This window comes from Coregonus clupeaformis, chromosome 18, assembly GCF_020615455.1.
Source record: "Coregonus clupeaformis isolate EN_2021a chromosome 18, ASM2061545v1, whole genome shotgun sequence".
Lineage (NCBI taxonomy): Eukaryota > Metazoa > Chordata > Actinopteri > Salmoniformes > Salmonidae > Coregonus > Coregonus clupeaformis.
In genome coordinates, this window is record NC_059209.1 from 27312910 (window position 1) to 27340744 (window position 27835).

At 47.3% G+C, this 27835-nt stretch overlaps 2 protein-coding genes across 3 annotated transcripts in view; both read left to right on the forward strand.

Moving 5' to 3' along the window:
• kat6a (K(lysine) acetyltransferase 6A) overlaps nucleotides 1–18185 on the forward strand; it is a 31121-nt gene extending 12936 nt beyond the window's left edge. The window contains exons 3-17 of one of the 2 annotated variants that reach the window (XM_041835771.2): nucleotides 4099–4207; nucleotides 4526–4641; nucleotides 4907–4988; nucleotides 5378–5492; nucleotides 6351–6697; nucleotides 6942–7054; nucleotides 8016–8131; nucleotides 8279–8420; nucleotides 9287–9448; nucleotides 9904–9997; nucleotides 10488–10719; nucleotides 10955–11147; nucleotides 11247–11948; nucleotides 12054–12321; nucleotides 12499–18185. In XM_041835771.2, coding sequence (XP_041691705.2) covers nucleotides 4099–4207; nucleotides 4526–4641; nucleotides 4907–4988; nucleotides 5378–5492; nucleotides 6351–6697; nucleotides 6942–7054; nucleotides 8016–8131; nucleotides 8279–8420; nucleotides 9287–9448; nucleotides 9904–9997; nucleotides 10488–10719; nucleotides 10955–11147; nucleotides 11247–11948; nucleotides 12054–12321; nucleotides 12499–15803 — 6096 coding nt within the window. In that variant the 3' untranslated portion in view covers nucleotides 15804–18185. The remainder of the gene's footprint in view (nucleotides 1–4098; nucleotides 4208–4525; nucleotides 4642–4906; nucleotides 4989–5377; nucleotides 5493–6350; nucleotides 6698–6941; nucleotides 7055–8015; nucleotides 8132–8278; nucleotides 8421–9286; nucleotides 9449–9903; nucleotides 9998–10487; nucleotides 10720–10954; nucleotides 11148–11246; nucleotides 11949–12053; nucleotides 12322–12498) is intronic. The other variant, XM_045226833.1, reaches the window with a different exon arrangement.
• A 2968-nt stretch (nucleotides 18186–21153) lies between these two features.
• On the forward strand, nucleotides 21154–27434 carry LOC121530649 (AP-3 complex subunit mu-2). The gene is made up of 9 exons (XM_041835772.1): nucleotides 21154–21258; nucleotides 21745–22029; nucleotides 22269–22440; nucleotides 22756–22893; nucleotides 24695–24780; nucleotides 25371–25504; nucleotides 26164–26371; nucleotides 26694–26838; nucleotides 27264–27434. Exons 2-9 carry the CDS (start codon nucleotides 21757–21759, stop codon nucleotides 27362–27364), a joined length of 1257 nt encoding a protein of 418 aa, XP_041691706.1. The 5' UTR covers nucleotides 21154–21258; nucleotides 21745–21756; the 3' UTR covers nucleotides 27365–27434.
• The last annotated feature ends 401 nt before the right edge of the window (nucleotides 27435–27835 follow it).

Below are 27835 nucleotides of genomic sequence, written 5' to 3' on the forward strand. Positions count from 1 at the left end.
GTGTGTCTATGTTGTGACTAACGTTTCCTGCTTTCTTATTTAGTGTGTACATAGTAGCATACAGGTCAACAACACATTTGTGGGAATCCTGGACTAGAATGTCACCGTCTGCCAACCACGTGACTGACTCACCAGTCAGTAAGTTTATGCCTAATGCATTAGAAAATACTATCTCTTGAGGGAAATGTATGGCTAACCTTACAGAAGGTTAGGGCGGTAGGTAGCCTAGCAGTTAGATAGTTGGGCCATTAACCGAAAGATCGTTGGGTCGAATACCCGAGCCGACAAGGTAAAAAATCAGTATGTGTCCTTGAGCAAGGCACTTCACCCTAATTTGCTCCAGGGGCGCTGTACTACTATAAAAACAACCCTGTAAAACAACACATTTCACTGCACCTATCTGGTGTATGTGACCATAAAAAAAGTTTGGCTTTTAAAAAAGAAGGCATGCCTCCATGAGGAATATCAGGGACATGTATTCCATTTCTCCCACACACATTGTCTTGGAAATTGATTTAGCTCTTTAGTGTCAGTAATTGAGTCATATCACAAATGAAACCCCACACTGTAATGTGTATGTATGAAACCTGATGACTGTGCTCTGCCTGCGCTAGCTGCTCGAGTGTGGAGAGAGCAAGCGAGTGAGTGAGCACACACACAGGGCAACCTCCACTGGGAGGGAAGGTGTTAACTGGCAGGAATGATTGAGGTGTTGGTCTCTGGGAGGCTGCACAAAGGACTGCTGCCTTATTTTCCCTCCTTCTCTTTTCCTATTTATTTTCTTCTCTATTTTCTCTCTCTCTCTCTCTCTCCCCCCTCTCGCTTTCTCCCCCATCTCTCGCTTTCTCCCCCATCTCTCGCTTTCTCCCCCCTCTCTCCCCCCTCTCTGTCTCTAGCTCTCTCTGTGTCTCAATGTGAGGTGTCCCTGCATGCAAGCAGGAGCCTGAGTAAGAGGGAAATGAACCCAATAAATCAAGCTCTTCAGCCTGTCTCTTCTCCTCTCTCCCCTGCTTGGACCTGCTTCTTCCCTCCCTGCGTGGAGCTATGTGCAGTCAGCCAGGAATGTCTTTGCACCTGCCCCAGCCCCTAGCCCCCAGCCTTATCCTACCCAGCAGGGTTTCCGTTAGTAAAACTTGGCGCCAGACCACGTGACTGGCAATATTTTAATTTACCGGACAGTTGAGAAATTTACCGGACATCCATATGCATTGGGTGCGTACCGCATTAGGGCGTCCACCCACGGTGCTCAAAATGACATTTAGATTATTGTAATTCATCTTAACAAATATAAATTTGCCTGTAAAGTTGTAGTAAAATAAAGTAGAACGATGTTCTTATACCAACATGACAGGTTGTATTCATTCCTGCTATAAATCATAAATTAATATTTACATTAACATTTAAAAAAAGAAGAAAAAAAACATTTAGCCTTGAACAAGTTGCCTACACAGTAATAAAACACAACTTCAAAATATATTTGTATAATATAATTTGCGAACGACCTGTCCTATAGGCTATTTGTATGAATATTTTAATTAATAAATAACAAAACACAGATGTTTTCATATACAATCGAGGCCTCTCTAATTTAATTTAGCCCGGGCATTAACATTTTAATTAGCCTAATAACAAAACATGGCTGTCTACGAACACCAGGGCCGGCCCACCCCACTTCCCATTCCCGCTGCCATTCAGCACCACAGCAGTGGAAAGAGGCCACAAAATGAAGAAATGATAAAACTGGTGTTGGACAATCAAATTCAATATGTAAATAAACTATTCGTTAAGGCTGGTTCATTGAGAGAAAGCTTATTTTTACAATGCTCCTGTGAAAGGAGGCCTGTGCCATGCATTTATGAAAGCACTTTTTACACTTTTTTTCTCTACTGGATGATGTTAATAAATATTATGTTTATTGTAATTTGAACTATCGTGGGGTCGTGACTCGCGTCATGTGATAATGGCTTATTGATAACTCTGTTTCCTACTATAGGCAGTTGGCTGCCTAGTGATTGCAACATTGTAACTCTCTGACATGAATAGTTTTCAACGATGTGTCGTTTCCAAGTGCTACGGAATAAGCTCAACTGAAATGCACCAATTGTGCATGATACACATTATTACTCTACTCTAGTCTATCCATTACAAATCTTTATACTATACATGACACGGGCTGCATATGTTGATCTTGCTTAGGGCGGCAGCGGAACTTCTAAGACCGGGCCTGACGAACACAATAATATGCCTCTAATTTGCTTGAGTTTGCGGCAGACCTTGACCTGCTCAAAGTGAGCCGCTGCTGTTGGGAAGTCAAAATGGTCCAACTCCTTGGAGCAGCTTGAGATGTGCATCAGCCTCGTTACTTTGTCCTCAAGAAGGCGCAATCTTGAGGCCGTCTTTTACTATGTTTTGTAGAAAGAATCCCCTCTTGGCGGGCGCACTGGAAACGGGGATAATCAACATAATCTTTGCCAATTTTGCCCAGTCGGCGTACACTCACTTGTCTTTTGCTTGAGTCAAAATAGAAAGAGACACGCGACACTAATTTCCCAGCAGCTTGAGGATGTATTAGCCTATGAAATATATTTACGTTGGAGCACATCAACTTTTTCCATCAATGAATAAAATGCATTATTATCCAAATGATATTTTGGGGAGGGAAATTTGGCCTTCACCCCTTCGCCACAGCCCCCTACCCCAGCACCCTACCCTAGACCCAACCCTTTCCGCCAGCCCTATATCCTAACCCCGACCCCAGTCCAGGCTCCCTACCTCCCAGCCCCCTGGGCTTTAGTCATCAGCCTCCCTCCACCACTGACTACTCCCTTGGGCTCCAAGGCTCCAGGGACATTGAAGGAGAACCATCCCATCCCTCTTCCTGTTTCTATCCCCTCTGTATGTGCAGGGAAGACAATTGTGTGTGACTCACTCTGTGTAGCTGCCCTGTGTCTGTTGATATGAATGTGTGAGGATGTGTGTGTGTGTGTCTCTCTCAGAGAAAGGGTCCTGGGTGGCTCTCCTCTTCTCCCGCTCATGCTGAATGATTTATGGCATCCCAGAAGCACATGTCAGATTGCGTGCTACAGTATAAGCATCAAAACAGAACATGGCCTTTAGTGGCTCTCACACTTAGGGCTGGGACGATACCAGTATTACAATATTTTTTTCCATGTCAGAAATGAAATCACGAAGCAGACCTTACTCTTTGGTCCTTTTAAAAACCTGCTGTATATAAAATATTGTGTGCTATAGTTTTGAAAATAAATACATGTGACTCTGGATGACAACATAATGGTGTTTCCAACATTAGGGCTGTTTTCCTAAAGAAGTTGAATCTGCTTCGTGTTTTGTTTCCTTGCCACAATACTAACAAGTAACGCGATACTGGTGGTATCGTCCCGGCCCTACTCACACTGCACAGCGCAGTGCTGCTCTGCTCTGGAAATTAAATGGGAATGTTAAGCAGCCATCCAAGCTGAGTCAAGGGAGGGACGGTTCATTCAGGTCATGCGATATGCTCTAGTATCAGATCTGATCTGATCAAGCAGTCAGTCAGGAGCAGAACCAAGACCTCTGGGTACTGTAGTAACTATTACCTATGTTGGAGTTGGAGTGCTGATCTAGGATCAGGTCCCCCGTGTCCGTTCATTATAATCTAAAAGGCTAAACTGATCCTAGGTCCTCAGTCTTACTCTGAGACACTTTATGAATAATATGGGCCCTGATCTTCTGTAGTATAGGCAGGCTCTCATCATCATCATCATAGCCTTTAATGGTCATCTGTTAGATCACAACATCCTCACCAGGGAAGAGTCTGCTGCCTCTGCCATTCACTTAATCTCACTGACAAATTTACTGTATTCAATTCCTGTCTGATTGAACTGTAACTGTTGTCTCTGTGGCTGGTTCAAACCTTCTCACAGCAGGCTCATTGACCATGATCTGAATGTGGACACAACGATGCTCTTGTTGTTTTTTTACCCCTCTGTCTGGTACAATGGATCAGTTGAATGGAGCTGTTAATAAGTGACTCTCCCTCTGTGTCCCTCTTCGCTCGCTCGCTCGCTCTCTCTCGCTCTCCCTCTCTCTATCTCTCAGCCTGTGGCAGAGCCCATCCCTATCTGCAGCTTCTGCCTGGGCACCAAGGAGTCGAACCGAGACAAGAAGCCAGAGGAGCTCATCTCCTGTGCAGACTGTGGCAACAGCGGTGAGTCGCACAGTGGCAGCACGGTTTCTATACGCAGAGACGTCAAGGCTGCGCTGCCTGCACCTTGTTCTATTGGACTTGTCTTAGGTTTCATTTCAATACTAGGTTATTTGTTTTGATTTGTCAAACTAAAGTTATAATGTGACAGGTTGATTTGTTAGTTCTCGTAGATGTCTGAATTTGTCAGTTTGTTGTCATGGTTGATTTTGGATCTATATGGCTTTTTGAGTGGCACTTTTTTCTATTGTGAGGTGGTGTTGTCATTTGGTTGTCTGGATTGTGAGTGTGTGTGTGACGCTGTTGATCTGTGTGTCCTAGGCCACCCCTCCTGTCTAAAGTTCTCACCAGAGCTCACTGTACGAGTCAAAGCTCTGTGGTGGCAGTGCATCGAATGCAAGACCTGCAGCAACTGTCAAGATCAAGGCAAAAACGCGGTGAGTGTTTGTCTCTGTGTATCTCTGTGTCAGCCAGTGTGCCTGCCTGTACTTCAGCTCAGTACGTAGGAATCAGATCTGTTGTTTTTCAACAAACATAACTATTTTAGACAGCTGCTGCAGATAGTTATCTCTTTCTCCTCAGACCTGCCAAGTACAGTTCTGGTTGGAGGGAAATATGCAAATGGTGGAAATGTCAACTATGTAAACTTGACGGCAGGGAGTGACCAAACGTTTACTGATGTCTGTGTGTGTGTGCGTGCAGGAGAACATGTTGTTCTGTGACTCCTGTGACCGGGGTTTCCACATGGAGTGCTGTGACCCCCCACTGATGCGGATGCCAAAAGGTAACCCCCGCTCCACTACTTCTCCTCTCTCCCTCTCCTACCCCTGACCCTCCTAATGTACCCAATAAAATCCACTTAAACATACACTGTCCCGGGAAATACCTGCCTCTGTGCAGTAAATGGATCCACTGTACATCTAAACGACTATGGCCATGAGGTAATTGAGAACAAATGACAAAGCTCCGAAGGACCACAAACCAAGAAGAGACCTCTTTCCCCCAGTGTAATGAAATGGATCTTTATTGTGGTTCTAATGCTGGTGGTACTGTGTAGTGCATGTCAGTGAATGGTGGTAGAACTGAAGAAGCGATTTCAGGCCAGCTAAGCTAATACACTCCTCTGATCTGATCTCTTCTGCTCTGATCTGTTCTGTTCTGCTCTCCCACCAGGCATGTGGATCTGTCAGATCTGTCAGCCCAGGAAAAAGGGAAGAAAGCTCTTGCATGAAAAGGCAGCACAAATCAAACGGCGCTACAACGCACCACTGGGACGACCCAAGAACAGGTTGGTAACAACATGGAGAGAGCGGCTGCTTGGCAGCATCGTCTGGGAGCTAGCAGCTCAGCACGGCACGGTGCTAGACCTGTAAAACACAGTGGGTCACTTCAGATCAGCCCCACTAGAGTTTCACTGGCCAGTCAGACTATTTCTAATGACTACAGACTGTTTTTAATGACTGCCTATTAGGATAAAAATACCAGAGTTTCATGCCATAAATTACGCTTCTTTGGAGCATAGAATCTAGCTATAGAATCTAGCTCTAAGGTGCAGGGTTATGCTTAGAGGCTGCTGCCCAATATACATAGACATGGAATCACTGGCCACTTTAAAAATGGAACACTAGTCTCTCTAATAATGTTTACATATTTTTGCTTTACTCATCTCATATGTATATACTGTATTCTATTCTACTGTATTTTAGTCAAAGCCACTCTGACATTCCTCATCCTAATATTCCATTATTTTACTTTTAGGTTGTGTGTATTGTTGTGAATTGTTAGATATACTGCACTGTTGGATTTAGAAACACAAGCATTTCGCTACACCCTCAATAACATCTGCTAAACATGTGTATGTGACAAATAACATTTGATTTGATTTGAAACTCACTGATCAACCAAATGGAGCTGTTTAATGTGGGGAGTGGGGGACCTAGCCTTGATGTCTTTTGTTGACACTACTTGATCATTGGAAACACAAATGCCAATCTGTACAAACTATTGTTAATTTATCTGTTTTGTTTTGGCTGTCTTCAGTGGCTCTTGTTGCTATGTAAATTGCTTCCAAATAACCAGGCCTTAGTCTATATAGTGTGTTGCTATTAGCTGGTGGGTGTCTGAATAATCCCATCTCCCGTTGCAGACCGGGCAGGCCATTCAAGAAGCTGCGAGGGCCGGGTGGGCGTGGCAGGCGGAAGGGGGGCCGTCGCTCGCAGGGCTCCTCCTCACCGCACTCGTCGTCCAGCTCGTCCTGCGAGGGTTATCCTGGCGACGACCGGCTGCTGTTCTCCCTACGAGAGGACTCGTCGGAGCAGGGCGGCCTTCGCTTCAACAAGAAGACCAAGGGCCTGATTGACGCCCTCACAAAGTTCTTCACGCCCTCGCCCGACGGACGCAAGGCCCAGCACGAGGTGGACTATTCCCAGCAATACCGCATCCGTAAGAAGGCCATACGCAAGGGAGAGGGGGACGACAGGACAGGTGAGGAGGGTAGGCTGAATAATGCATTGAATACTGAGGGTGAACGAGAGGCTGTAGTGGCTGTATTTGTATCAGTCAAAAGCTGCACTTCATACTATGTCCTTCAGACAGACTCAACACCTGCATAGTGGTTGTTGGTCTTTGAGAACTGGCCCACTGGCCACACAGTCAGAACCTTCAAATGTGAATGTACTGTCCCCTTTCTCTAAGTGTCCCACTGACTACTGTCCTCCTCTGTCTCTGTCCTCCACAGATAATCAGGACAGTAGTGACTGGCGTGAGGACGAGGACAAGCTGCCAGGACACGAGAACCTGACGGAGAAAGATGTGGAACTCTTCAGACACATCCAGGAGCTTGCACTACAGGTAACCACGAAGACTGAGACAAAGAAAGAAAGTGTTTGTCTCTGTGTGTGTGTGTGTGAGGGGGGCACTGTGGTTCAGTGCGTTGTCGGAGCAGAGCTGATCTATCTGTGTCTATTCTGTTGCAATCCCTCACTGGCACAGACAGAGCAGAGCTTCAGATCACTGCCATATATCACAGGAGAAACACTCTATGCCAACGCTGGGTTTTATTCTTGTCTTGACATTTTGTCACTGAGTTTTCTCTAGTCTTGGTCAGTAGGAGAATAGGAAAGGCTGGTGAAAAGTAGAGGTACAAGCACAGCGTTTGATGGTTTCCTGTTGCCTTGTGGTTTGTTTACAATTACAGTGTAGACTAGACACATTGTTGAACTGCTTGTGTTCCTCTGAGAGTTGATCCTCTCCTCTCACGGCAGTCAGTGAAAAAAATTTAACTCAGATCTGACTCTGTAGGCAGGGGTGAGGGGCCTTAGGTGTGTGTGTTTCGGAGTGTGTGGTTACCAGCGCATGTCAACAGAACCCAATGGCAGATGCCTAGAGTTTCCACTCAAGACAGACCAGAGAGCTGATAATAATCATGTAAGCAGGCGTCAGGGTGCCAGCTGCACAGGAGCCGGTGTGTGTATGTGTGCGCTTGTTTGTTTTACTGTGCCTGTGTGGGTGTGCCTTGGTGTGTGTATGTCTTTCTGTCACTGAGTGTGTGTGTGTGTGTATGGTGTGTTTGAGTGCCGGTGCGTGCCAGGCCTTAGTGTGTGTGTCGGGCATACCGTGCTGGGTTAGGCAGGGGTCAGTCAGAGGCCCAGTAATCCCTGGTGTGTAATCTCAGTCTGATCCAGGTTATTTTCTTAATTCCCTGTTGGAAAACATGGCCTTCACTTTATACTGGAGCTACAAACCTGAACCCCCCTTCTCTTCTCTCGCTCTGTCTCTCTCTCTGTCTGTCTATCTATCTGTCTGTGTGCAGAAAGTGGGGGTGACCGGCCCTCCAGATCCCCAAATGCGCTGCCCGTCTGTCATCGAGTTTGGCAAGTTTGAGATCCAGACTTGGTACTCCTCTCCGTACCCACAAGAGTACAGCAGGTAAACAAACGCAAACATTTCACACGCTCCACTCCGAGTCAGTCCACTGTTAGTTTATGTTTGTATAATTTATGTTAATGACTTAAAGTCAGTTTTGCTCTTGTCTGGTCCTCTTCAATTTTCCTCAATCTCCTCTCCCTGTCCCAGACTGCCTAAGCTCTACCTGTGTGAGTTCTGCCTGCGCTACATGAAGAGTCGCAGCATCCTCTTCCAGCACATGAGAAAGTGTGCCTGGTTCCACCCTCCAGCCAATGAGATCTACAGGAAGGATGGCGTCTCCGTGTTCGAGGTGAGACAGGCTGAGAGACAGAGGGATACAAACAGAGAAAGTTGGAAAGAGAGAGATAGAGAGAAGCAGACGGAGGCCACCGCCCTGCCACACCGCTCCTGCCACATCCTGTGCTCAGTGTCAGTGTCACAAAGACTCTCTGTGGACTGAAGGCTGAGAATTGAGAACCACTGCACCAGTAAGCTACATACTGTAAGCCTCAGAGGCTGCGTTTACACAGGCAGCCCAATTCTGATATTTATTTCACTAATTGGACTTTTGACCAATCAGATCGGCACTGAAAAATAACTGATGTGAAAAGATCTGATGTGATTGGTCAAAAGACCAATTAGTGGAAAAAAGATCAGAATTGGGCTGCCTGTGTAAACGCATCCTAATTGAGGGGCAGTCCGTCTGTCTGGTAGGATGGTGTCTGCAGCTCTGGTTTCACTGCCTCTGCAGCCCGTCCCGTCCTGACTCGTCCCTTCCTGTCCTCACTCAGCAGCAGAGTGGAATAGCTGGGATGTCTGGCTGTGTGCCAGGGAGCCTCTCTCTCTCCCAGCCAGGGACACCAGAGATGCCATGGCTCACATCATTGGCATTATGGTCTGAGACAACTCACCTCCTCCCATATCCCACATGTCTATCTCATAGTTACTGATTTTAAGGTTCGGAAACAGGCTGAATGGTTCTGTCAAGACTGCCCTTTTGAACTTGGATCATTGTAGTCAAACTCATGTGTAATACTTGTATTTGTTATATTCAAATGCACGTTTGCCTCGGCAGCTTGGTGGTTGCTCTCTGTGCTCATGACGTGTAAATCAAATTCCTTTCGGGTTTTCATTCATTTAATTTATTCATGGTGTGTTTGTGTGTTGTTTTCACAGGTGGATGGGAACGTGAGCACAATCTACTGTCAGAACCTATGTCTGTTGGCCAAGCTGTTCCTGGACCACAAGACGCTGTACTACGACGTGGAGCCCTTCCTCTTCTATGTCCTCACACAGAACGACAGCAAGGGCTGCCACCTGGTGGGCTACTTCTCCAAGGTACATCTAACCACCAAATCATCCAAATTAACACATCTGTAAATAAGCACATCCGGTTAAACCCTAAAGTTGCCTTTACGGACAGATCTAGGATCAGCTTACCCTCCCTAAATCCTAACCTTAACCATTAGCGTGGAATTGCACAAAGCTGTCTTTAGATCAGTGTCTGGACGTACCTTCATTATGCTCTAGTGAATCCCTCAGTATGCAGAGAAACCTCTGCTGCTTTGATGCTCTGTCTCACCCCTGTCTGCCTGTACGGATGCAGGTGTTCTTATTAACATACAGACTGGCTGCCAAAACACAGCAATGATCTTCACACACACACACAGAGACTCCTACTGTGCTAGTACAGTCTTGCTCCGAGTACATTTCCATGCCTTTTCCCCCCTCATTGGAATCTTTCTCTCTCTCTCTCTCTCTCTCTCACACTCTCTCTCTCTTTCCCTCTACAGGAGAAGCATTGTCAACAGAAGTACAACGTGTCCTGCATCATGATTCTTCCCCAGTACCAGCGCAAGGGCTACGGTCGCTTCCTCATCGACTTCAGTAAGGAGCTCCTCTCAGGCTCAGCTTTACCTCCGCTTCCCAGACCTCTTTGATGCTGTGCTGGTGGCTCTAAGCTGCTGTAGGGTTTTGGATCAATGCCAACAGAATAGCAGTCAATCCCATTGAATTGAACTAGCAATGCGTTGGGATCTGATTCAAAGTGGCTGTAATGTATAATGTCCGGTCCAATTCCTTGTTGAGTTGAAGAACTGAAACTGCATTGACCCCTTCCTACTCTGCTTAGCTGTTTGAATTGGATGCTTTAGAAGGTGGAGGTTATTTTGAGGGAGCTGAACCACTAACATGTAGTAGTAGAACAGGTTGTGGTAGAAATAGTAGCATTTATTTATAATGCACAGTCCGACTGAATTGTGTACACCAACAGTCATAGGCTAAATTGCCCACCAATGTAAATGCACCTTGTATATCCTACCGATTTACAATTGACCTTGTTCTCACCCCGCTCCCCTCTCTCTCCCTTCCCTTCCAGGCTACCTGCTGTCCAAGCAGGAGGGCCAGCCTGGCTCCCCAGAGAAGCCCCTGTCAGACCTGGGTCGTCTGTCCTACATGGCCTACTGGCGCAGTGTGGTGCTGGAGTGTCTCCATGAGGTCCGCGACCGCCAGCTCACCATCCGACGCCTCAGCAAGATCACTGGCATTTGCCCCCAGGACATCACCGCCACGCTGCACCACCTCAACATGCTGGAGCAGAGAGAGGAGCGGTGAGACATGCACACACAGAGGCATAATCAGGATGACAACACAAATTCAACGATGCAGAAATTAGCAACAGCATGCTGACTACAAGGCCATTGAAAGCTGATGAAACGATTCTACAGCATAGAACATGTCTGTTTGGCAGCCGTCATTTGTTCAGAGTAGTTCTTCCCTCCCTGTAGGGATAACTGAACTGTCTGAACACCACACTCTGACCTTCTCTGTCCCCCTGTCCTGTAGGCTAGTCCTGGTGCGTAAGGAGATGCTGGTTTCCACCCACATGGCTCGTCTCACCGCGAGGCCCCGGCTGCTAGAGGTGGACCCGGACTGTCTCCGCTGGACCCCCGTCATCGTCACCAACACCGTGGTGTCGGAGGAGGAGGAGGAGGAGGAGGAGGAGGAGGAGGAGGAGGGAGAGGACACCTGCAAGAAGGTGCAGACAATGATGCTTCAGTTTATTTTAGATTTCAGAAGAAAGACATAACAATGACTTGAATGGATTAGTGGTAAATGGAGTAATTTTTTTTTACAGATCAAGCCTAGCCACAAGGTGTCTCCACTCTCCTGGCTCGTCCGAGGAGAAGAGGGGGAAGAGGAGGAGGAGGAGGAGGAGATGATGATAAAGTGCTTCCCGGGGTTCCCAACCAGCCAAAGCTCTCCGGCCTCCTCCCCAGTCCACTGCCCCCCGCCCGTCCCCGAACACCGGTCCCCTCCCCCCGCCAACGGAGAGCGCAGGGGCAGGGGCCGCCCGCCTAAGAACTGGCCCTGGGGCAAGGTGAAGGACAGGCCACGGGCCGAGAGGAGGCTGGGACCGGGACGACCTCCAAAGATACGGGTGGAGGTGCAGGATGAGGACAGGGCTGAGGGCACTAAAGTCAGCCCCACCTCCGGCAGCAGCCCACCCTCCCTCTTCTCTTTAGACAGACAGCTGGCTGAGTCTACAGGCACCTTCAGGCCCCTAGAGATGCTTGGCAGGCACGCCACTGTCACACCCCCACGCAGCAGAGGGCGCCCTCCCAGGAAGAAGACGGGCACCAAGCGCAGGCTGAGTGAGGGTCCCGGGGAAGCCTTGCCCCAGCTGCCCCTGGCGCCCAGACTCAGCGACCCGCCTCCAGTCAGACGGAGCTGCTTCAGTGAAAGCAGCGAGGAAGAGGAGGAGGATGATGATGACGAGGAGAGGGGGGCTCACTCACCACCCATCCTCACAAAGCCCACCCTAGGGCTCAAATGCAAGGTGAGAGGAAAGGATAAGGATCTTCTTTTTTTTTCTTACCACTTACTGCTTGTTTACAAAATGTGTCTGCATTATATTTCAATAGCTTTTCCCATATCTCCCCAGAAGCCGTTGAGGAAGAGGCGCATGCGTCAGCGCAGCCATAGCCACGCTCACAGCAGCGTGGTGACAGAAACCATCTCTGAAACCACCGAGGTGCTGGACGAGCCCTTCGTAGACTCTGACTCTGAGAGGCCCATGCCCCGGCTGGAGGAGGAGAGCCCCCTGGGACACCCCCTGAGGTGCTACCCCCCGGCCCGCTCCGTCCTACGACACACAGAGACACCGCCCAAGAGAGCCCAACGAGCCAACCTCACAGAGTCAGAGGAGGATGGTGAGGCCACAGGAGTCCTTAGGGCTAACAGAGCAGTTATTTATATACCAAGGTGTTGGTGTATAGTAAATGTTGGAGCAGAGCTGTATGTTCGCTAGGCGTTGATATACAGTACTTGCTTGAGTAGATATGCATGTGTAACAATGGATTTCTCTCCCCTTCTCTGTTCTTGTACAGAACCCACTCCTGTTCTGAAGCCAGCGTCCTTCCTACGGAACCCAGAGCCCACGGCCTCAGCAGAGAGCCCGGCGGCCAACACGGAGGCCCCCATCAAGAAGAAGAAAGGCTGGCCCAAGGGCAAGCCCCGTAAGCCCATGCACTGGAAGAAACGGCCGGGCGGAGCCAAGCAGAACGCAGGGGACACCAGTCTGACCAACTCAGGGGACCCTCCACCCCCCAAGATCAAGATGAAGCCAGGCCGCAAGCCCCAGAGCTGGTACCTACAGCGGGCCCAGGAGGAGGCCAAGAGGCAGGAGGCAGAGAGACAGAGGCTGGGTCTGGGAGGGGGGCAGCAGCTAGACAAGCCCCCCCAGCAGCTAGAGGACCGAGCATGCAAGAGGGCCTCCAGAGCCGCAGCTACCGACAACGACAAACGCAAAGACTCTGATGAAGAGGATGACTACCTCCCCAAGCCCGTGGAGCAGAGAATCCCCAAGAGGCGGGGGAGACCTCCCAAAAACCCAGCCTTGCTACAACAACCCGTCCCAAAGCAGCCCACTGTCTCAGAGCCAGAAGAGGAGGAGGAGACAGAGAGGGGCTGGGTAGAGGACAAGCCCAGCCGCCAACCGTCCCGTTCCCTGCTCTCTCCGTCCTCTACCGGAGGCCCCAGGGCCCCCCAGCCCAGTAGGCCAGACACGGACAGAGTCATGGCTGACAGGGATGAGGAAGACGAGGAGAGGGAGGATGAAGAGTGTGCCATCCTGGACACCAGCAGTAGAAGGACGGCGGCCACGCCAGGCTCGGGCAGCAGACGCAGCGACGACCACGATGCAGACGATGAAGGAGACGGACACCTGGAGGACAAGAGTAACAGTAGCTGCAAAAAGAAGAAGAGCCAGGACTCAGAGGAGGAGGAGGAGGAGGAGGAGGAGGATGAAGACGACGAGGAAGAACCTGCCTCCCCCACCTGCTCTCCACCTGTCAAAGAGGAACCCCAGGGCGGGGAAGGTTTTTTAGACATGCAGGGCAGTGTGCAGGCCAGAGACTCCTACGTCAGCAAGCAGGAGGAGGACGAAGAGGCGGAGGAGCTGCAGGAGGTGAAGTGCCGGCCTCTGGACGCGGCACAGGACGAGAGAAGGCGGCGGGAGGCAGAGGAGTCAGCAGCAGCGGCCGCGGCGGTGGAGACGGTGACAGCCATCTCAGTCCCATCTGAGCCCCTGGAGCTGCAGCTGCTGCACCCCGAGGACAAGGCTGTCACGCTGCTGATGGAGCCCCAGCACCCACACCCTCAACCCAACCTGCACCCCGACTCCTTCAAGGAGGAGCTGAGCCACCACCACGGGTCCCACCACGGTCAGCATCACCACAGCAACGAGCTGGACCTGGAGACGGTGCAGGCGGTCCAGTCTCTGACCCAGGGAGAGGTCCAGGACGAGGAGCCAGAGAGCCACGGGGTCTCCCACGGAGCCTACCAGGACTGTGAAGAGACGCTGGCTGCCTGCCGCACCCTGCAGAGCTACAGCCACGCCGGGGAAGCAGAGGAGGAGGCTACACACCTGGCCCTGGTGGAGGAGTGTGGAGCCTCCCAACACAGCAGCCCCCTGCCCCACACCAACCCCCCCATGCCCCCCTTACCCAGCCAGTCAGTCCATTCCATCAACAGCCCAGCAGGCATGATGGAGTCTGGGCTGGGGCAGCAAAGAGGGGGCACACCAGGCCCTACTGGGGGAACAGGGGCAACGGGAGGAGGAGGAGGGGGGTACACCCAGATTACTCCTGAGCACCCCAGTTCCTTGTCGGCCCCGTCCCAGCAGAACATGGAGACCAGTCCCATGATGGACGTTCCGTCGGTGTCGGACCACTCCCAGCAGGTGGTGGATAGTGGCTTCAGCGACCTGGGCAGCATCGAGAGCACCACAGAGAACTACGACAATCCCAGCAGCTACGACTCCACCATGGGTGGCGGGGGCAACGGGGGAGGGAACAATGGCGGTAACCATGCAGTGGTGACTGCGGCCGCCTCTTCCTCGTCGTCGACGGGCTCCTCCTCTTCCTCCAGCTCGGCCACACCCTCCTCACAAGGCAACAGCTGCTCTTTCATCCCCGCGCCCGGCCTCACGTCTTCCAGCGGCACAGTGACATCACAACTCGCCATGGGCAGCTGCAGTCTCATCCAACAAACTGGACCAGGGCCCAATAACGGGCCGGGTGGCAACAACAGCGTTCCCCCACCGCCACCCCGTCCCCCGTCTGCCAACAACCACCAAGGCATCAAGTCCCCTCAGAGCTGTGTGATCGAGAGGTCGCCCAGCGCCAGCCAGCAGTCCCAGAAAAAGGTGCAGCATCAGCCCCCTCAGCAGCAGCAGCAGGCTCCCCACCCCCTGCCCTCGGCCCCTCCAACCCCCCACCCGTCCCAGCAGCAGCAACCTCTGTCCCAGTGCAGTATGGGGAATGGCTTTGGCTCCACGCCTATGATCATGGAGATCCCTGAGAGTGCCTCCCAGGGAGGGGGCCGCAGCCTGTACGAGCGGATGGGCCAGGACTTTGGTGCAGGGGGTTACCCCCAGCCCTCGGCCACGTTCAGCCTGGCTAAGCTGCAGCAGCTCACCAACACCATCATGGACCCCCACGCCATGCCCTACTCTCACTCGGCCTCCGTCACATCCTACGCCACCAGTGTTTCTCTGTCTAACCCCGGTCTGGCCCAGCTCTCCCCCTCCCCACACCCTCCCTTAGCCCAGGGCCAGGCCACCATGACCCCACCTCCCCAACTGAGCTCTGGCTCCATGAACCTGGGCTCGCTGCAGTGCAACATGCCCACCAGCAACATCGGCCTTCCTCCCCCGCCCCACACCCAGCGGCTGCAGGGCCAGATGGCCACAGTGAAGGGCCACATCTCCATCCGCTCCAAGGCCCAGCTGGCCCCCGCTCCCTCCCCGCACCAGCAGCAGTTGTACAGCCGCAGCTCTGGGGCCGTGGCCATGCAAGGCTCGCCCCGCACCCTGGCCGTACAGCGTGGCATGATGCCCAACCTCATGCCCACGCCAGCCAGCTACAACACCATGAACATGAACCAGCTCAACGCCATGTCGGCCGGCTACCGCATGCCACAGCCCATGATGAACAGCGGTTACCACGGGAACCCCCCTTACATGAACCAGCCTGCCCAGTACCCCATGCAGATGCAGATGGGCATGATGGGGGGACAGGGGTACCCACAGCAGCCTATGCAGCCCAATCACCACGGCAACATGATGTACACGGGCCCCACCCACCACAGCTACGCCGGCGTCCCCAAACAGTCGCCTTACATGAGCAGATGAGCAGAGCGTGGAAGAACAACACCGCAGCTCTAGAGAGACAGAGATGGGAGGAACACTCTCCAACCTGACCTGAAACTCGCTGATGGAGGGAGGGACTCTGCTGTTGCCTCTCTTTACTGAATGACTTACTGTTGTATCCACCCTCTCCAAAGCCAGAACGAGCGAGCGCAAAGGGAGAGCGTGAGGAGAGAGAGGGAGGACTATGTTTTCCTGTTTTGTATGTTGTCATTTTGTTCCGTTCAGTTGGACTCATTTCCCCCCAAGCTGGCTGTGTAGGGAGTGAGCTGGCAGAGCTGGGGCGATACATAACGTCTAAATGGTCCTCTGGTACTGTATGGCAGACAGCTCTAGTCTAGTCAGACCTAAACGACATGCTCCTCTTTGGCACAGTTTCTACGCTAACGGAAGGCTCCTCTCCACTGTTTACCTGGCAGAGTGGAGGAGGTGGAAGAGGAAGATGGGCTGAGAGATGGACTTTGGAGGACCTTACATTGTCAAAACTGAGAAAGGGAAAAACAAAAAGTGGTTAACTAAATATATGAAACCATGCACACAATCTTTTAATTGACATAGGAAGCCTTACATTTAAAAAAAGAGACGATGATTAGAATTGTAGATGGACTCTTGTTTTTGTTTTTTTTATATAATTTTGAGTACTTTCGTTTTGTTTTTATTTTGACAGCCGTTGAAAGTAACTTGTGCAGTCCAACCTTTCTATGCTTTGGTCTTTATGTGGCATACTGGAATGGTGGTTCACCCTCTAGCTCCAATACATACTCTCTCACACACACGCTCAAGTGCACACACACTCCATTGCCTCTTTGTGAGCGGTGGCATTTCTGTCTCAGATATGGGGCCCCAGTGGAGCACAACATAGTAACAAGTGTCTGGAGGGTCTTCCTGGTAGGGCGGTGTGTATCAGGCCAGAACAGAAGAATACAGTGATGGAGGAGAGACGAGGGGTCACGACCATTAGTATGTCCATAAATAAATAAACAAACCAGTAGTGTCCTCAGCATCACCCACGGGATGCTGTAGCTGTTTGTTCTGAAATGTTTAGATGTAAATATTCTGGTACTTCCTGTTGATTCACAGCACAGTCCGTCAGTCTCCCCTCTGTGGCAGGCTGAAGACATTGCAGCATTCGCACATTTTTCATCACACTCCACAGAAAGCTATTATTAGGCCTTTTTACCCATTAGGCCTTGTACGTCTGTCAGCCCCATGCAGTTTACCTTCTATGGAATAAATAAATACACAGAGATTTGAGGTCGAACTCACTGCTTTAAGGAACATCAGCTGTTGCATATCAGCTGAGCCGCTTCATTAAGTGTTAGTGACAGGCATCCTCTCAGAAGGGTGTTTTCTGTTAAAACAAGTTAATATGTGCAAGTCTACAGTGCACTCCCATTGACTAGTAGAGATGTCTGAGCTCTATGGACCGTCAGCATCCGGAGAGGTGGCCAATGCCAAATACTGTGCATTGTGTACGCCCACCACACACGCAGACATCTGGATGGTTACTGTGTTAGGTTGGGGAGGGTGGAGGAGGAATTTACCCAGTTGTCTCAGTGTTCCAGTATTCAAAGTCAAAATGAGGATACTTTTCTTAGACCTGACGTTTCATATATTATTTGTGTGTATTGTTTTTAGTTTGTTCGTTTTATTTTCTCTGAATTTTCTCAGACTGGGCAGCTTTCTTTTATGACACAAGCTGACTCTTTTTGACTTTAGAACCTATTGTAGGGAATGTTTTTTCTATAATATAAAAAAGAAATTCTGACGTTGATATTGGTACTGTCATTTTTTTCACTTCAGTTTCAGGAGAAAAAAAACAATACATATTTTTTAGCTCGACTCTTGAGGTAATATTATTAAGAAATTCAAAACTAAAAAAAAAAATACCACTCACTTTTAGTGAATTTAAGATGCCTTTAACCTCTCCATTCCACTCATCTAGAGTTTTCTATCTTTGTCTAGTATATTAATGCTATTTTAAAACAAAAGGAAAAAACAAATATCTAAAGGTCACTTAGCCGTTCTTTTGTTTGGATTTTTTTGTGTGTGAATAGGACGACTTCCTTACATTTTAAGAGGCATGTAAAAATGAGCTCAGTATATTTGTCTGTTTATATCGCTTCCCTTTTTGTATCCTTTGTAATTGTACATGGTGCGTTGTAAGCTAAGAGAGAGCGCAAGATATAGAGAGGAGGGGCGGGCTGGGTGCCCTGTGAAGGTTGATAGTGCCCGGCTGCCTCAGTCTCTCTTCTTTGTCCCTGTATGTATTTCCATTTATTAGTTTTTTTTTTCTTTCTTAGCAAGTACTTTCAAAGAACTCTGTACATTTTAACATAAAACAAAAATAAATTATGTTGAGCCATTTATGTTGTCATGGTATTTCATGGATCTCTTGTTCTGACTCCTGCCGATAAAAAAAAATTGCTGCTCCTTTGCAGTGATAATATTTTCGCACTTTATTTAGAAACTCATTATGCTTACATTATTTGTGCTTCTTTGCAGATAAAAAGCCTGTAAAGATTGCTATGCAAAGCGGGCTCACAGTGCATTCGGAAAATATTCAGACCCCTTTTTCCATATTTTGTTACGTTGCAGCCTTATTCTAAAATTGATTAAATTAAAAATTTTCCTCATCAATCTACACACAATACACCATATTGACAAAGTGAAAAATGTTTTTTAGAAATTTTAGCAAATATATTAAACATAGAAAAACACAACTTATTTACATAAGTACTCAGACCCTTTGCTATGAGACTTGAAATTGAGCTCAGGTGCATCCTGTTTCCATTGATCATCCTTGATGTTTCTACTTGATTGGAGCCCACCTTTGGTAAATTCAATTGATTGGACATTATTTGGAAAGGCACACACCTGTCTATATAAGGTCCCACAGTTGACAGTGCATGTCAGAGCAAAAACCAAGCCATGAGGTCGAAGGAATTTTCCGTAGAGCTCCGAGACACGATTGGTGAAGGGTACCAAAACATTTCTGCAGCATTGAAGGTCCTCAAGAACACAGTGGCCTCTATCATTCTTAAATGGAAGAAGTTTGGAACCAACAAGACTCTTCTGAGCTGGCCACCCGGCCAAACTGAGCAATCGGGGGAGAAGGGCCTTGGTCAGGGAGGTGACCAAGAACCCGATGGTAACTGACAGAGCTCCCGAGTTATTCTGTGGAGATGGGGGAACCTTCCAGAAGGACAACCATCTCTGCAGCACTCAACCAATCAGGCCTTTATGGCAGAGTCGCCTGACAGAAGCCACTCCTCAGTAAAAGGCACATGACAGCCCGCTTGGAGTTTGCCAAAAGGCACCTAAAGGACTCTCAGAACATGAGAAACAAGATTGAACTATTTGGCTTGAATGCCAAGCGTCACGTCTGGAGGAAACCTGGAACCATCCCTACGGTGAAGCATGGTGGTGGCAGCATCATGCTGTGGGGATGTTTTTGAGCGGCAGTGACTGGGAGACTAGTCAGGATCAAGGGAAAAATGAACAGTGCAAAGTACAGAGATCCTTGATGATAACCTGCTCCAGAGCGCTCAGGACCTCAGACTGGGGTGACGGTTCACCTTCCAACAGGACAATGACCCTAAGCACACAGCAAAGACAATGCAGGTATGGCTTCGGGACAAGTCTCTGAATGTCCTTGAGTGGCCCAGCCAGAGCCTGTAACAGATCGAACATCTCTGGAGAGACCTGAAAATAGCTGTGCAGCGATGCTCCCCATCTAACCTGACAGCTTGAGAGGATCTGCAGAGAAGAATAGGAGAAACTCCACAAATACAGGTGTGCCAAGCTTATAGCGTCATACCCAAGAAGACTTGAGGCTGTAATCGCTGCCAAAGGTGTTTCAACAAAGTACTGCGTAACCGTAAAGGGTCTGAATACTTACATAAATGTGATATTTCAGTTATTTTTTAAAGTTTTTGCTAAACAATCAAAAAATCTGTTTTTGCTTTGTCGTTATGGGGTATTGTGTCTAGAATGAAAGGGGGGGGTGTAACTAAATGTGGAAAAAGTCAAGGGGGCTGAATACTTTCCGAAGGCACTGTACGATCCAGTGCACAGAAGAGTGGATAAGAGACTGCAAAATGTCAGACTGATTGCAAATAAGTATTCAGCTTCCATTCAAGGGAACCCTATGAAGAAAATGTCCAGTCACTCCCATAAACAGCTTTCTACTTGTCAAGACACCTGCTACATCTTCAATATAAGCCAGAGGGAGCGATTCTATTATCCTATGTATCATTTACAGACTCACATATGGAACTATCAAACTGACAGATGATATACTGATTTAACAGTTGGCCTATTTACGGTGGTGTAAAGTACTTAAGTAAAAATACTTTAAAAGACTACTTAAGTAGTTGTTTTGGGTATCTGTACTTTACTATTTATATTTTTGACAAATTTTACATTTACTCCACTACATTCCTAAAGAAAATAATGTACTTTTTACTCCATACATTTTCCTTGACACCCAAAAGTACTTGTTACATTTCGAATGCTTAGCATGACAGGAAAATTGTCCAATTAATGCACATCTCAAGAGAACATCCCTGGTCATCACTACTGCCTCTGATCTGGCTGACTCACTAAACACAAAATGCTTCATTTGTAAAGAAGTCTGAGTGTTGGAGTGTGCCCCGGCTATCTGTAAAGAAAGAAAGAAAGAAAATCGTGCCATCTGGTTTGCTTAATATAAAGAATGTGAAATGATTTATACTTTACTTTTGATACTTGAGTATATTTAAAATCAAATACTTTTAGACTTTTACGCAAGTAGTATTTTGCTGGGTGAATTTCACTCTTATTGAGTCATTTTCTCAATAATGACAATTGGGTACTTTTTCCACCACTGCCTATTTGTCTCTATTGCACATATGTAACTGTCACATTATTGGCCTATTATGTGTAATATATATTCAAGTAGCCTTCACTATTTTAAAATACTAAAATATGTATCCCTCTCAGGGCTATGCTATGGCTAATAGATCTGATACACTGGTGGTTTCAATTTAACCAGGTAAATTAATTTATATTATATTTCAAATGAATATAATGTATCTATTTTGTATGCACAAAATGTATCCACAAGATGAAATCTGATACGATCCGTGGACGATGTCTTGACACAAAATGTCAGACACGACCGTGTTGGTGAGCCAATCAAGGTGCATGTTCATCTGGCGTTCACCTGTACACTGTCCAATTACAATCTAGTTCCGAGTCTGACGTTCACAAACATCCGCTCTATGGACCAATCACTATTTGGGAGAGGAGGGCATTCTTGCTTTTTCTCGTCTCCGATTGGTCCTCTCTGAAGTTTGCTTCCTCCTCATTCCGTTCGAGCTAACGGAGAAGAAGCGACGGCCTTTTCTAATCTTTCATTGAGAAAAGGCGAGACAAAAACATCAATAGATTGTCTTCGGTAAGTAATTACACTTTCTAAAAAGACGGAATAGCAGTAAAATATTCAGAGCAATGGATGAATAATTCCGTTCTCTGTATTCATCATCGCTGTATGACGGGGATCGCCTGCTGTCACAAGACAACCGTGTGGGGGGAGGAGGGGGGTCTGATGCACGGATGTTGTAGGGATACAGATGCAGGCCTGTCTTCAAGTAAAATATCTTCGTGTGCGTACAGGGAACCTACGTTCGTGTGCGTGCAGGGAACCTACGGGTAGCACGGCCGCCCACTGCGGAACTTGATAGCAGGCCGAATATTTAATGAAATAGTGTCACCTTACATGAAACATTGTCACTGCTCATAGATGTATGTCTATATTTTTTTAGGGTAACTGTGTAACTCCGACTCAATTTTATTCCAACTGTCTATTTTGTTCCAACTGCATGGGATGGTATAGCTAAAACAATTTCAGAGTCGCTAAATTCTTCTTATTTTCCTGTCTCAGCCTCCAGCCAAAATGATCCACAGCCTGTTCCTCGTGAACTCCTCGGGGGATATTTTCCTTGAGAAACACTGGAAGAGCGTTGTGAGCCGCTCCGTGTGCGACTACTTCTTCGAGGCGCAAGAGCGCGCCAGTGAGCCGGAGAACGTGCCCCCCGTCATCCCGACCCCCCACCACTACCTCATCAGCGTGCTCAGGCACCGCATCTACTTTGTGGCAGTCATCCAGAGCGAGGTGCCGCCGCTCTTTGTCATCGAGTTCCTACACAGGGTAGTTGATACATTCCAGGTTTGTACTTGGACTTGGTATACTCACTTTTCATCCATTCACTTTCATTTGTACTTGTTCAGGCTCTTCTTCACCTAGGTCTACCTTGCAATGTGATCTGTCCAGCGGTCTAAAGTCTTACAACTGCTAACTCTCTCTGAGTTACTGAATGTCTTATTGTTAAGTTACCAAATGTTTTTACTTTTTAAAGGATGTCGTAAGTCATTGATCAAAATATACTGATCCCGCCCTGTTGTCAGGACTATTTTGGGGTGTGCACGGAGGCAGCGATCAAGGACAATGTGGTGGTAGTATATGAGCTGCTAGAGGAGATGCTGGACAATGGCTTCCCCCTGGCCACAGAGTCCAACATCCTCAAAGAGCTCATCAAGCCACCCACCATCCTGCGCACAGTGGTCAACACCATCACAGGTACCTGAAGATTACCATGTCTGCCTCTACACGGTCACTATGTCATCACTTTTTTCCTGACTATTAAAAACCTCAACCTCCTAGTAGTATACCACATAACCTGACCAGGAAAAACAGGCCCTTAGTCATGACGTGTGTTCATCATTATTTACATTATTTCTTAATTATTCATCATAATTATTTACACATTATTGGCAGCATTGGCTATGATACTATATGTTTTTAAACGTTGCATTTAGACCCATGTCACTGTACACAACTATCTGAATGTGTACATAATGTTTGTGTCATATTTGACTGTTCTGTTGTCTGTAGGCAGCACCAATGTAGGGGAGCAGCTCCCTACTGGGCAGTTGTCTGTAGTGCCATGGCGACGCACTGGAGTCAAGTACACCAACAACGAGGCCTACTTTGATGTAGTGGAGGAGATTGATGCCATCATTGATAAATCAGGTATAGTTGGCCCACTGCCCCATCATGCTGTCAGGTAAAACTGTCCTGACCCATTAAAAGCAACAGAAACACAGAACTTGACATTCTGATTGACTCTTTCTCTCTATATTTATATATTTACACTACTGGTCAAAGGTTTTAGAACACCTACTCATTCATTTTCTACATTGTAGAATAATAGTGAAGACATAAAAACTATGAAATAACACATATGGAATCATGTAGTAACCAAAAAAATGTTAAACAAATCAAAATATATTTTATATATTTGAGATTCTTCAAATAGCCACCCTTTGCCTTGATGACAGCTTTGCACACTCTTGACATTCTATAAAGCACCTTCACCTGGAATGCTTTTCCCACATATGCTAAGCACTTGTTGGCTGCTTTTCCTTCACTCTGCCTTCCGACTCATCCCAAACCATCTCACTTTGGTTGAGGTCGGGGGTTTGTGGTGGCGAGGTCATGTGATGCAGCACTCCATCACTCTTCTTCTTGGTAAAATAGCCCTTACACAGCCTTGGAGGTGTGTTGGGTCATTGTCCTGTTGAAAAACAAATGATAGTCCCACTAAGCCCAAACCAGATGGGATGGCGTATCGCTGCAGAATGCTGTGGTAGCCATGCTGGTTAAGTGTGCCTTGAATTCTAAATAAATCAGACTGTCACCAGCAAAGCACCCCCACATCATAACACATTTACATTTACATTTTAGTCATTTAGCAGACGCTCTTATCCAGAGCGACTTACAGTTAGTGAGTGCATACATTATTATTATTTTTTTCATACTGGCCCCTCGTGGGAATCGAACCCACAACCCTGGCGTTGCAAACGACATGCTCTACCAACTGAGCTACATCCCTGCCGGCCATTCCCTCCCCTACCCTGGACGACGCTGGGCCAATTGTGCACCGCCCCATGGGTCTCCCGGTCGCAGCCGGCTACGACAGAGCCACCTCCTCCTCCATGCTTTATGGTGGGAAATACACATGCGGAGATCATCCGTTCACCCACACCGCGTCTCACAAAGACACAACAGTTGGAACCAAAAATCTCAAATTTGGACTCCAGACCAAAGGACACATTTTCACGGGTCTAATGTAAATTGCTCGTGTTTTTTGGCCCAAGCAAGTCTCTTCTTCTTATTGGTGTCCTTTAGTAGTGGTTTCTTTGCAGCAATTCGACAATGAAGGCCTGATTCACACAGTCTCCTCTGAACAGTTGATGTTGAGATATGTCTGTTACTTGAACTCTGTGAAGCATTTATTTGGGCTGCAATTTCTGAGGCTGGTAACTCTAATGAACTTATCCTCTGCAGCAGAGTTAACTCTGGGTCTTCCATTCCTGTCGCGGTCCTCATGAGAGCCAGTTTCATCATAGCGCTTGATGGTTTTTGTGACTGCACTATACTATACCCCCCCTACCTTGTCACAACACAACTGATTGGCTGAAACGCATTAAGAAGGAAAGAAATTCCACAAATTAACTTGAAATTCATTCCAGGTGACTATCTCATGAAGCTGGTTGAGAGATTGCCAAGAGTGTGCAAAGCTGTCATCAAGGCAAAGGGTGGTTATTTGAAGAATCTCAAATATAAAATATATTTTGATTTGTTTAACACTTTTTTGGTTACTACATGATTCCATATGTGTTATTTCATAGTTTTTATGTCTTCACTATTATTCTACAATGTAGAAAATAGTCAAAATAAAGAAAAACCCTTGAATGAGTAGGTGCTCTAAAACTTTTGACCGGTAGTGTATATATTTATATCTCTCTATATATCTCTAACACACTCTTAGGCTCCACTATCACAGCAGAGATCCAGGGGGTGATTGATGCCTGTGTGAAACTGACAGGCATGCCTGACCTCACTCTCTCTTTCATGGTGAGTCCTCTCTTTCTCTCTCTCTCTAGCCCAGGGGTGGGCAATAATTTAGGCTCGAGGGCCACACCGGGATTTCAAAATTCAGCGGATGGCCGATTTTTTTTTTTTCTTCTTCCAGACCTACTTGTTTTGTCAAAAGCAATTTAATGGCCAGAAAAAGGGCAGTTATTTGAAAATATATGTCCATTATAATTTCAACATACTTTCTATCTCATTTTAGATGTTCAAGAGTAGCCTGGAGTGTTTTTTTAACACATTGAATGGGCTCGCGGACCAGATTCGTAGTTTGCCCACCTGTGCTCTAGCCAATAGTTTATCTACTCTTGTCCTGTGCAAATAACCGTTCCCTCTCTGCCTCTCCATATGAAATAATTAATATTTTTAATATTTTTGAACTGTGTTGTATAACTGTAGACTTCCTGTCCATTTCTCTCACTCTTTCTTTCTCTCTCTCTCCCTCTTTCTCTTCTGTCTTGATACCAGATTTTTAACTGTTGTACTGAATAACTGTGTCAACATTGTCCTGTCTGTTTCTGTCTCTTCCCCTCTCTTTCTCTCTGTCTTGATACACCTGTCTGATCCTGTCACAGAACCCTCGTCTGCTGGATGATGTGAGCTTCCACCCGTGTGTGAGGTTCAAGCGCTGGGAAGCTGAGAGGATCCTCTCCTTCATCCCTCCAGACGGAAACTTCCGGCTGCTCTCCTACCACGTCAGCTGCCAGAAGTCAGTACTGCGCTCTCTTTACCTCTGCAAAGAGAGGCTAAACATCATGTTATGTGCTCAAGGCATAACTCAAACACACACACACACACACAGTATCTGAATGTTTGCTTTTTCTTGTCATTGTCTTAATTCAGTCTCCACCCATTAAAGGTCAACAAGGTATTTCAAAGTAAATTTACATTGTAGTTTAGGCTCGAACTAAAACTAGAGTTGTTGTAAAACGTTAGCTAGATGAAGACCTGTGTTTGGTTTAACGTTACATTCATAATTAAATGGATGTTTTTATTCACAAAACATCCATTTGGCAAAGCATTAGATGTAAGTACAATAGTATAGTGTCAGTACTGTACATTTATTGGTATAGATTGGATCATTATTCCCTTGTGGTTTGGCTTGGGAAAACCCAGAAACAATATTTTGCAGCAATGCCACTATGGTAATGGTCCTGACGTTTACATTATCCAAATTTTTTGTTTGAAGTTTCACGTTTGAAAGTTGTAATAACAATGTAACAAACTGACATCTGTGCAGAAAATGATTCACTTTCAGGATTATTCACTTACTTACTTGCACACTTTGTGTTCAGTGTGCTCTGTGCTGTTTCTGTCTCTGTGTCCGTCCTACCTGTGTTATTCTGACACTCTGTGTCTGCCCCTCAGTCTGGTGGCCATCCCAGTGTACGTCAAGCACAACATCACGTTTAGGGAGGGTAGTTCTCAGGGCCGCTTTGAGCTGACCCTGGGCCCCAAGCAGACCATGGGGAAGGGGTTAGAGGCTGTTCTGATCAGCAGCCAGCTACCCAGAGGAGTCCTCAACACCAACCTCAACCCCTCCCAGGGGACATACACCTTCGACCCTGTCACTAAGGTAAGGTGGTTGGAAAGGGAGTGTGAGTGTGAGAGACGGAGTGACAGTCTGTCCATCTGTGCGTGCGACTGTGTGTGTGTGTATGTGCGACTGTGTGTATGTGCGACTGTGTGTGCGTGCGACTGTGTGTGTGTGTGTGTATGCAGACAGGGACTTATCCGACCAGTTTGGTGAATGCTGTAAACATACAAAAGGGTATATAATCTTACGTTTCAAGGGATGGTTAATTCCGCCTCCCACCCACCTGTTTGCGTTCAAAACAATACCCATCTTCCTGTGTGTGGTAATAACAGTGGGAGGCTACTGTGTTGTCCCTATGCAGCTCTTGTCATGGGACGTGGGTAAAATCAACCCTCAGAAGCTGCCTAGTCTAAAGGGCTCTATGAGCCTGCAGGCAGGGGCCTCCAAGCCAGACGAGAACCCCACCATCAACATCCAGTTCAAGATCCAACAGTCGGCCCTCTCAGGTAAGACAAACACACACACACACACACACACACCTTATCAGAATTGGTTATTACACTCTAGAGTAGCAGTTGCTCCTTAGCCGTTGAACTAGTATCAATTTAGGGAATAAATAAATATCTAACCCTAGATCATATATTAATATTCTATCTACTAACTCCGTATTACACAGCATGGTCAGCAGACACTACATTACATCCACACAGCTTATTCACAGTGACACCTTTTACCACTAGATGGAGACAAGATACTCCATTTCTATTTGTTCTATCTGATCCCCCACAGAGGTTTGCATCTGTTTCCAAAAGGGATGTAGGCTACTTCCCTTGAATTGTCCAAATCCAATGGTTTATATGACTTTCTGTAGAATACATTTTAAATAGCAATGTGACACCTTTTCTCCTTTAATTTCCTTGTTCTTCTCCAGGACTGAAGGTGAATCGGTTGGATATGTACGGGGAGAAATACAAACCGTTCAAAGGCATCAAGTACATGACCAAGGCCGGCAAATTCCAGGTGCGGACATAGAGGCTCGGCTCGCCGCTCTCTGGCCTCTGCACCAATACTACTACAGATGGTGGGGAATAAATACAGAAAATATAAGGAAGGGAGTGGCTATGGTACATTCCCAGTGTAAATGCATTTCAGGATTTATCCACACAAACTGTGGGCTCTGCTGTCTAACTGAACTAGCTACCACAGAATGTGACACGACACACAAAAGCCTATTTAATGAAGTTGTTTGCACAGTCAAATGGGTGGAGATAAGAGGCTATCCGTCTAAACGTGTCTACAGCTTTTGTAGTAAGCTAAAGCCTGGAATTGGTCTTTCTGTTGTGCTATTTCTGGTTCCTTTTCCAATCTCGTTGCTATCCTTTGAATTCCTTTTGTGAGCGAGAATGGCAGGCAAAACGGTTTGTGTGTGCTTCCCTCAAATGTGGGCTACTACTGTCTACTGCTAGTACGTCTCCTCATGCTCCCATCCATTCCTTATAACCA